The 11,160-nt window shown below is 35.5% G+C and overlaps 1 protein-coding gene across 6 annotated transcripts in view; it reads right to left on the reverse strand.

The window, feature by feature from the left end:
• Nucleotides 1-759: 759 nt before the first annotated feature.
• Nucleotides 760-11,160, reverse strand: part of LOC108973632 — a gene marked incomplete at its 3' end in the record, with an annotated part of 45,784 nt that continues 35,383 nt past the window's right edge. For 5 of the 6 annotated variants that reach the window (XM_018941018.1, XM_018941016.1, XM_018941015.1 and 2 more), the window contains 2 exon segments: nucleotides 760-7,521; nucleotides 9,109-9,918. In XM_018941018.1, coding sequence (XP_018796563.1) covers nucleotides 760-7,521; nucleotides 9,109-9,114 — 6,768 coding nt within the window. 6 annotated transcript variants of the gene reach the window in all.

Raw genomic sequence — 11,160 nt, forward strand, 5'->3', positions numbered from 1 at the left:
TGGATCATTCACCATGCGTAACCAGCTGTCAAAATTGAAGAAATAATGTTTTTTTTTTCTTGAGCAATTATTTGAGAGCTGGATACGGACCTTTATTATTTAATACCCTTAAAATTAAAACCGCGAGTTGAAAGCCTCTGAAGGGATTAATTTACGTATTATAAGTAAATAACTATCTGTAAATAAGTAAGATGCCTTATCTTAATTATCAGTTATATTTTTTATAATTTAACTGTTGAACATGAATTGTTCGAGAATTAAGCCTAAACCTCATATCCCTAATAATGACTTCCAACTATGGTAATTGATTGAGTTTTTCAAATATATCAAATAAATTCAATTTAGCTGCTTTGGTTAAGTTTATACCCAATTTGACTTATTTTGTTTGATTTTAAAATAAATATTTCTGGCATCAAATAAAATGTAGTAATAAAACCAAGTGGGTATACGATTTATGCAATATGTTCGTAAGTTATTAAGATATAACATTTGATCTTACTCCATTCAGTTTCTTCGAATAATTAATGATAATGTGAAAGTGTTGTTGCGCAAAATTTTTTATTATACAGTAGCGCCAACATCTGAGAGAAAAATCTATGCAAATTACGAGTGCAAATTGCGAGATTTTGAAATGTTCGGTTACACCCGAATTTACCTCTTCCTTACCTGTTCTAAAGTATATTGTTCCGACATTAGGACCAAAGGTATAAATGTTAGTTACATACTATGATTAATTTAGTAATTTGTTATTGTACTTACATTTAATTGCATTATGATTTTATTGTAGGCCCAATGCCAACGCTGCTTTGCTGTAACCTCTGACTTGCGGAGTATGTGCAAGTGCCCGCTGACAACTTCCTCGGTTTCACCGCGTACGAGCATGTTTTTCTTGGGTGATATAGTGGGCATGGACGGCAATTCACATATTACGTCATTTTCATTTTCAATTATGGACTCATGGCTTGACCTACAACTATGCGGCAGTTGATCCTTAATTAGGACGCTATTGTTGACACCGATATCATTGAGCAATATGTCTTCTTCATCCTCTTCTACAATTATGCTATCCTGTTTTTTAATTTGATGTTGATGGGACGACGACGGTAAAGCAGCAGTATTTGCTTTAGCCATACCAAAAGAGTTATCTGTTGTTGGTATTGTGTTCATGTCGTTCGACATTTCGTCATGCTCTCCACCGATTGGTTCTTCAGCTATTTGTATTGACTGTTGTTTACTTTCTAAAGTGTTAGCCGCTCCACCAATAACACTACTGCTCGAACTTTCATCTAGATAATTGCCACTGTCTTCGCTTTGATAATTATCTTCCATATAAATATCGGTAGAATCTTCATATTGATACTTTTGTTTTTGCTTTTGTAGGGTTTGTTGTTGTTGTTGAAAGAGTATTTCCTGTTCTTTCTCAAGATATTTATACTCATCTTCTTCATTAAAATAATCCTCGCGAAAATCATAACCACCATTCGAATGCTCATAATAACCATTGGCAGTCAAGCCTTCTTGAAGATGTTGAGACAACTTTTGTTGTGAATCCGACGGTGCTTCCTGCAGCTGGGGGTCCGTGTAGTAATTAGCCTGCTCACTATCGATGTCATAAATTTGCTGAATGTGTCGTAAGCTGTGCTGTTTATGGCTTAGCTCTCGACCAGTAAGATCTTCAACGGAATACCGATCTAATTCATCATCATCATCAACATCTATATTACTCAAATTATTATCATTTAGTTCGTCGACGGCTTCACTGTCGTCGAGCAAGTCATTATGTTCATCGGCAAGGCCGATCAAATGATGTTGACTGCTATCATTCACAAGATCAATAATTAGATCGTCGTCGTAGATTTCCGTTGGCTGTTGCTTTATTAAAAAGCCAGATTTACTGCTATTGATGGTGGGCAGCTTTTTACCTGTGGATCCAGCTGTTGGCACCGACGGCAAAAATTTACAGTTTTGTTGCTTTTGGAGTTGGCCTTGATTACCATGCAAATAGTATTTGCTGTATTCTAGTCCTGTAGTATCTGTAACAGGCATTGATTTATTTGCTTTAACTGTTGCTTCTGCAGTTTCAACATTATTTTTGTAGTTGTACAAATTTCTATTGTCATAATCCTCGGCCATTGTTGTTGTAACAGGATAATAGCTTGATGATGTTATGCTTTGTTGTGAAAGCAGTTTTTGCTGCTGATTAGTTGTTGCAATCGATGCTGTTGATATTGTTGCAGCTGTTTGCGGTGATGCTGACGGTATAACTGTTGCAGCCTTTTGTTGTACGGATGTAGTCGCCTGATTGACGACTTGTGTTGCAGACTGTACTGCTGCAGCTGCTTTCCCTAGAAATGAACCAAACATACCACCACCACTAACGGCGCTAGGCTTTACTGGCTTCGCTGTTAACGGTGACTTACTATTGGTGCTACTTACACTGCTTGTAGGTAGTCGTTGGTTATTAACATGTGCAGTGAAATTCGAAATAGCTGGTAAGAGAGATGAGGAAGCCTTTTTCGCAAGTGACGCAGAATTTATTAATCTCGTGTTATTTAAACCTTCCATCTGCTCTTGTTGTAGATGTGGTGTATGTTCTCTGCTATTTTGTTGCTGTGGGTGGTAATATGTAGTTGTCATATCATTTTCAACATAAGCTGTTGTACTACTGTCAATCATACCAATAGGTATTTCTTCATTGATTTGCTCTACATTAGAAAGATTTTGCATATCATCAACAGCTTGCTGCATATCAGCTGCATATTGATTATAGTTAACGTTGCCATACTTTTCACTCACAACAGGCGTCAGATCAGCACCGTCAGAGCCATTGTTATATGCACAGCTATTTAGGTCAGTTTTTTTAGTATCACTAGTCATCACTTCACTTGAAGGCAATAGATGATGAATTTCATGTGGCTGCACGTACATAATGTTATCATTGTTACCATAATTCCTGATGTTCTCAGACATCAAGCGCGAATCAGCTATGATTATTTCATCAGATTGTATAGATTGCCTCTGCTGACTAGGTAAAGCATTGTCCCTCATATCGTAAGAAAAAGTCATATCACTATTCGTATACAATGGTTCACTGCAACTATTTATTTGCCCGTAGGAGTCATCACCAGTAGTTGCAAATGTAGTACTGTCGTAGGAACCATAACCACAACTATCCATTCGTGTGTTCATATTGAATGTTGTGGTTGTTGTAGTTTTTGTTGAAATTGTACTAGTCACATTGATACTTATATTTGTTGATTGCCCAACTACGCTTGGCTGCTGCACAAGAGTCGTGGTGCCAGCAAACAATCCACCTACATTTGGAACGAATTTCGACGCCAAACCAAACCCGAATCCACTCTTTTTCGGCTGTTGTTGTTTTGACTCCGAATCACTTGTAGCCGTTGCAGTATTTACACTACTGAGCACACCGTCTAGGCCGCCTTTGAAACCTTTAGAAATACCACCCAACATACTAGTAGCCTTACCAGCAACGCTAAGTGCAGAAGGTGATAACGTTGTTTCCGCTACTGTTAAAATTGTTGTCGCTAAAGGGGGACTTTCTTTTGTACATGCATCTGCATTTGTTAGTACAGATGGGCGATAATAACTACCTTGTGAACCCCCGAATATACTAACTCCAGCAGCGGTTGTAGTGGTATCATCCTTACAAACTATTATGTCAGAGGATGACAAGTCTGGCTTTTGTGATATTTCGGTATTATTTTTGTCAATAGTGGTAAGAGCTGCCAACGATGACCAATCAACATTATAATTATCGTAAAAACTGTCATCAAATGCCGAAGTGCGTGACGGTACCGTTGCTGATACCGACATGGTCGTTGGAATGGCTACGTACTTGCTTACTTCAGTCTCTGTAGCGGTAGTCATACCATTTTCGACGCTCGCCTTACTTAATGGAGTAAAATTTGTATTTGGTAAAGTGCGTACATCTGTTGTAGGCAATGTGTACGCATTCTTATCAAATATATGCAACATTGCATCATATTTATTGCTGAAGTTGTCACTTATATTTAGATTTGTTGTATCACTGATTAAAAACTCTTTGATGTATGATGGTAATTCAGGAGCAACGACCTTGTTATTGCTTCCACCGCTACTATCAATCACTGATACTGTTGGCAGTTGATATTTTGCCAAATAATCCGTATATGTTGTTGATCTACTCGTTTCAGCGATACTTACCGTGTTGTTAATTGTTGTCGTTATAGTCATATTCGCTAATGCAACAGTTGTTGTGAGCAATGGCTCAACATTATTATTGGGTAATGTTGTTACTGTTGATAGTGTGGTTGTGATTATGCCATGAGAATCATTTTGATCATTTTCGGACCGCGCCACATCATGTCCAATAAAAAACGTTGTTGTATCGGGTGGTGGCAATAACGGTTTCAGATTCGAGGCATTTTGTACATCAAATGAAGATGAAGTGAAAAGAAAAGTTGTCGGTGTCGTTGGTGTTACCGATATTTTATCTAGTGTATTTAATGTGAAAGCCTGTGACTCGAGTGTATCACACGTTTTTGCAACTACTATGCTTGTACTTGATGGTGTACAACTCGTATCTGATAACGAGGTATCTGTTGCTATTGTTGTTGTTAACGTTGATGAAGTTGTTGCAGTGGATATTAAATAACACTCACCAGCATTTTTAAGATATTCATCATAAATTTTAGACATTGTTGTATCAAATATACCCTTAGCATTTAGATTATAAGTACCGATGGCCGCAAATGAATTTTCTTCGGTACTCATAGCCATATTATTTTTGAATCCCATGTCAGTACTAATACTCAAGTTATTATTAAGTTTAACATTACATAAAATACTATCACTTTTGTCACAACTATATTCAGAAAACATAACTGTTTTATTTGTTGTCGGCGTTGATGATGACGTGGTTAATGTCGTTACAGTTATAGATGAAATATCACTTGCGGGTTGGCCTGTTGTGCTTTTAATAGCATCCGTATTCCCTAACAATGTTGGTTTAGTTAATTTACTACACGGTTTTGGTGGAATTTTTATGGAAGGCGATGATAGGGGCGAATTGAATGAAGTTGTCTTTAAAAAATTATCATATATATTAGCATATATACTAGAGTATTTAACCGCAATGCTATCATCAATTTTGTCGCTGCTGGTGCTCATATTTATAGAATAGCTTGGCTGTTGATCGAGATAAAATGGACATTCGCCTGAAAGCGTAGATATTGTGTTCGTTGGCGTTGTTGTTGTTACTGATAATTTACATTCAATTGATGTTGGTGATATGATAACACTATTATTATTGTTGTAGTTGATGCTGTCTTCCTTCTCAATATCATATTTACCAAAGGTTTTATTGTTATTATAAATACTAATGTTACTGTTTATTTTGCTGTGCGCAATAACTTCTCTATCTTTTGTTGAAGTTGGCAACATTGTTTTTGTTAAATGTTCCTTACTCTTTATTGTTTTAGTTAAATCAGTAACTACGCATGCATTGCTTGTTGCTGTTACAATCGACTTATATGGTAGATATGATGTTGAATACGATGCTGATGCTATTGACGTTGTTAATGATTCTACGCATGTTACTGATTTGGATGCACTAAATGTGTCTGCCATTACTGAAGGGAATGAACTCGTTATTGCAATTACATTAGCCGATTTCATTTGCGATGTTTCTATTATACTTTTTGTTACCACATCCACGTTTTCAGCAGTGCGTGTTTCTTTTTCAATTGGCAATTGTGGTAGTTTCTTGTTGGAACCATTCACTTTGTCATGGCAGTTGCTATTTTTGTTATTCCTTTTAATTTTTGGCGTGGGTAGACGTTTTGGCAATTTTCTAGATGAAGTCGTTAGTGAGAGAGTTGATGGTGTTTCCATTGTCAAATGGGTTGCAACCGACGAACTCGTGTCACGTAGAATATTACTTCCTGCCGACGTTGTTGTTGCACTCACCATGGCGGAGTTTGTTACCACTAGGCCGTTCCTGCTGTTTACTCCTTCATTCGTTCGCACCCACAACAATGACGCTTCATCACTACGAAATTCATAGCCGCCAAAAGATACAGAGTCAGTTTGTGCTACTATCGCATTTTCACTATGCGTCGCCACATCATATTCAGTGCAACGTTTCACCGGCATACGTGTTTCGCCGGACGCTATCACAGACGCCGTAGTCATTGCCATCATAATTGCATATTTGCGTTGTTGCTGTAGGTGTAACTTTTGTGCTGTTTCAGCGGAATATGTAGCTAAGTCGCAGCACGTTGATGAATTATCGGTTATATTGCTGTTGCTACACGCAGTATTGTATGATGCACTGCAATCATCGTATTCCATATAGCATTGTGGTGTCATCGATGCATATTGCCGTTGCAATAAAGTTTCATTAGATGTTGAAACTCTAGAGGTGTTCTTGCTATTATAATACGTATCACCATAAATATATTCATAGTTCCTTATTATTGTCCTATTGTCGCAAGTATCCTCGCACACATTAGTTGAAGTCGGCGGTGTGATTTCTGTTGAAGACATCATTGTTCCAATATTATGACCGTTTCCAATTTTCTTATGATGTACATTTCCATATTCCTGATTAAGATGAAGCTGTGGCAGTAAACGCAATGGCGCCGAGCCACTATATGCATCCTCTTTAATACCAATATTTTTAGAAACAGTGGTATTCAAAGTAGAACAACTAGATTTAGTGCGGCTCTCATTCGCAAGTACATTGGCCGATATAAGTACTGTCTCCATTGTTTTTAACGGTACTATGGATGACGTCGTTAGAGGAATGTTCGCATCATAACATTTCTGTGGCATTTTCTTGTCATCATACTCGTTCAAACCATCTAGTAACCCGCCTCTTTGTTTCATTGGTATGCGTGGTAATACTTTCGCACTGGTAATAGACTTATGTCGTTCGCTAAGGGGATCGTCTTTATATAGAATATTCTCCCAACAGCTGTACCCATCACTGTATTCATTGGTGTCGTGATTAAATCTCACTTTATTATCATCATTTATAGCACTAATGGGATTATTGTAATAGCTTGGTGTACTATAAACGATATCTTCGTTCTTATAGCTATCGTTAGTGTAACTATTGTATATGTGATTTTGATCGTCTAGGTTGTCATCGATGATATAACTGCTCCCATTACTATAGTCTTTTTGCAGAGTTATAGATGTTAATGATTTAGTTGATGTAGTGGCACCCTTTTTCAATAATACATCGTTAACACGTCCACACGTATTCATACATTCTTTATTACTATCCACGTATATGTCATTACCAGAGTCGTAAGATATACGCTGCATTATAATGTCCATTGATCCTTTCGAGCCGTTGTCGTAATTATTTGTATTACTGTAATTATATACATCAACGTTGTTTTTATATTGTTCATTACTACTTTCTCTATGTAAAGTGGTATTGATTGGTCGGCTATTGCAGGATAAGGCATCGTTTTCATTGTTGTAGTAGTAGTTGCTTTGTGAATGAGACTGCAATAAAAGTAATATGTTTAACATTATAATACAGGGTATATATGAATATTAGAAAATTTTCTTTTCGTACGTAAAAAATACTTTACATATTATTAGAAAAAATCTAATCTATATCGAAGGGTGCGGAAAGGAATTTAATCAAGTATTACGCCTATAGTAAGCTCTCTTTGATAAATAGGACAAAACTCTCTCTCAAGAACTGTACTAAGTACCTTGGGGTAGTCTTGGTTAGCTAACTGCTATCAAAGTAAAATGTGGAAGAAAGAGAAAAAATACCAGCAATGCTTTATATAGTATTCTTGTAGGCGGATGCTCGGCACAACCGCGAGGTTTCTCCCTCTCTCTTGAAGTTGTACTACACAGTGATTGTAAGACCATTTCCCCTCAACTGTGCAGTAGTTTGCGGAAAGGTATACGAAAATCCATCTACCGGAAGCCAGTGAAAAGGGTTTAGCGGCTCGCTACGCTATGCATAACGAAACTCTAAGAACATCTTCCACGGCGGCTCTGTAGCTAGTGCTAAACCTTACATATAGAAGGAGCACTCCAAAGTAAACAGCACTTTTTGTATCTAGCGCCTCCTGGTGGTGCCATCTATATGTCGACTGGTGCGGTAAAATCTGCTATCTTTATCGATTGTGTAGTGAGAATTTCATGACATTTCATCGATTGGAAGTGAAGTTATTGCGTTTTAAGCCAACATAAAATTTTGTTTTAAAATTAGTAAAATTTTCATCGAAACGTATGAGTTTATGAAACCAATTTATGGCACGGCTTAACCGTAAGACTTTTAACGATAAATATGAATAAAATTAGTCTCACGCCTGATCTAGGCATATTCCTATTTATATGTGAAGATAAAATTCATTTAATTTCCTTGAGTGACTTTATATCGCATATATCTCAATAAAAGCTAATTAGCAAGTGTTAACGTAATTGATCATTTGGTTTGAACAATCCAATCCCAAGGTAACCCATTCAGAGTAGTGTTTGACTCCGTCAATTGGAGTGAAATGAAAAGTGTACTTTATCGGCGTGCCTGCTCTATAAAATATGAAGATTATACTATTGGTTGGCAAAGTTATGGCCACCGTGTGGTTGATTCTCCAGATATGCTATACATCGATGACCTGGATCACAATGCTCCGTATTACTGTCTTCAGTTCCAACCTCTAGAAAACCGTGATCGCAGAAGATTTAGTGGAATGAGGAGAAGGCCTACTGCAGAGACCTCCACAAATCGTCTTTTTCAGACGAATTTATTAAGTTGTGGAATCATGGTATAAAATTTAAGAAGGATTTGTTTGTTACTGTAACCCAAGTTGTTGGAAGGAGGGTTCTGTAATGGAACTTTAGATTTATAAGATTCTAATTAAGCTTAGTTAAATCATATGATTGTCAATATGCGCAGAATACTTAATTAGGAATTTCTGTTTCGTCAACTTTAGCTTTGGACTTGCCGTACACATGCCCCTATAAATGAGAATTTTTGTCTCAAAATAATAATAAAAATACATGTGTAAACAAAAATACATATATCTATTGATTATTTATATACAAAATTGTATCTATTTATTTACTTACCGTCATATTTAAGCCTTTCTCTGGACGCTTAATTCGGTTATCATATGTACTTTAATTACGGTTACTAATTCATATTGTACAATTATATAAATAAATACATATGCATAAATTTACGTATTAAAGATTGACTTCTTCAGTTTTTAATTCCAAATATAATTTTAATTTCCGTAGATAATCATACCATCTTCAAGGTTGGTATATTCCACATAGTTTTTATGCAATTTAGCGTACGTTGGTACTATTAGCTCTGCAATGATTGATTGTTGGATTAGTTTTTTTTATGTGGTAATAATTTTTAACAAATGATTATAAGGTTATAATGATTTATTTATTATTATCATATATCCATGTTTAACAGTTAAATCTATATGTGTTTTATTCTGACATTCCAAGGAAGGAGAGAGTTGAAGTCTTATTGCGTACAAATTTACGTTAGAATAACCAACATCACTATGCTTTTGGGATTCGACTTTGAATTTTCTTTTAGTAGTCAGAGCAATTGTACGTCTTCTAATTTTTATTGTTCGAATAGTTGATTTCACTCTTCTCAAAGTAGATATATTTAGCAATAATTGGAGATATAGTAGCGTTTTTTCGTCCAGTGCAGTGAATAGGTACATTGTGATGACGTTAAGTTAAATTCATTTACGTAATTTTGGTTTGTGTTTGTCGGTTTATAATTGTCTCTCTTTAAAAGGCATTTGAGAAACCAAAAGTTACATTCAGCTTCGATTCACTTGCGAAATTAATATTTTTAATTGTGGAAAACATAGTCAGCGTTTTTAACTCCGCTATTCCACTTTTCGAATTCTGCAATAATAAAGGAAAATACGAGTTATTACTTTTTTGAACAAAATTATATATATGTATATATAGTATATATATATATATGTATATTAGAAGACCCGGCCACAAATTTATGTGGTTAAAGCATACTGTATATGTAATTATATTTAACTAGTTTAAATCGCGGCTCCGCTCGCTCCTTGTTTTCCAGGATATCATTTATCGTAATAGCATGGAATAGTTAAATTGGAAATCTACATATTTTATTGACTTCGTAAATCACTGAAGGGATCGGTCTCAGTGTCAAATTTTCGAGAAAAAGATGTTTTTGTTGCATTATCGGATACTATGTACTATAATAAACATTCTTCAAACTTTTGGAAAACAGTTTCCACTCTCAAAGGAAGAGTTTTGAAGATAAAAAAAGCTTCCATTGCTCGATAGCGACTTTTCTACAGATCAATAATCTTAATTTTACGTTTAGGCCAAAATTACGGCCGCAATCGTGGACATCGTACAGGACCTTTTTTTTACTAGTCATTTCAACCATTTATTTAGCTATCGTGCACCCCATAAATAAACATAAAAAAATCATTTTGTATTCGTCATGAACATATTTATTTATAAAAAAATCGGACTTATTAGTAAATTAAAACATTAAAAAAAAAATCGCGCAAATCAGTGATTTTTCGGAGGCTTACACTGAGACGATCCCTTAAGGATTAGTTAAGGAATAGTACATACATAAATATATATGATGTAACAACATCTTCACAGTCTCTACACATATATTTACATATGCTTCTTCTTATAGCGAATAACAGTGTAGAAGTAGAACAGAAGGGTGCGCTTCTCACGCCCTATATCAAATCTAATCATGGTAATTCATCGTAATGTAATTGCAAAATCGACTGCTAAAACCCAGATACTACACGTTAGAAAATACAGGAATATTTGTCAGCAATTACGTACTCATCTCAAATTACATATATTTCAACCTTTTCTTGTGCAGTTACAACTATCACTATAATTCATATGTATATGTATGAAGGTATATGTGTATGTAAACAAAATTACTGTACCCTGCCAATAGCTGTGTGATTTTATTTCTAATTTTTTAAGTAAAAAAAAATACTTCAAATGATTCTTACATAAATTTTGAACATATGCTTATGTTTTTATACTCTCGCAACAAAGTTGCTAAAGAGAGTATTATAGTTTTGTTCACATAACGGTTGTTTGTAAGTCCTAAAACTAAAAGAGTCA

This window comes from Bactrocera latifrons, unplaced genomic scaffold (genome assembly GCF_001853355.1).
Source record: "Bactrocera latifrons isolate USDA-ARS-PBARC rearing strain unplaced genomic scaffold, ASM185335v1 scaffold_496, whole genome shotgun sequence".
In the NCBI taxonomy this organism is placed as follows: Eukaryota; Metazoa; Arthropoda; class Insecta; order Diptera; family Tephritidae; genus Bactrocera; species Bactrocera latifrons.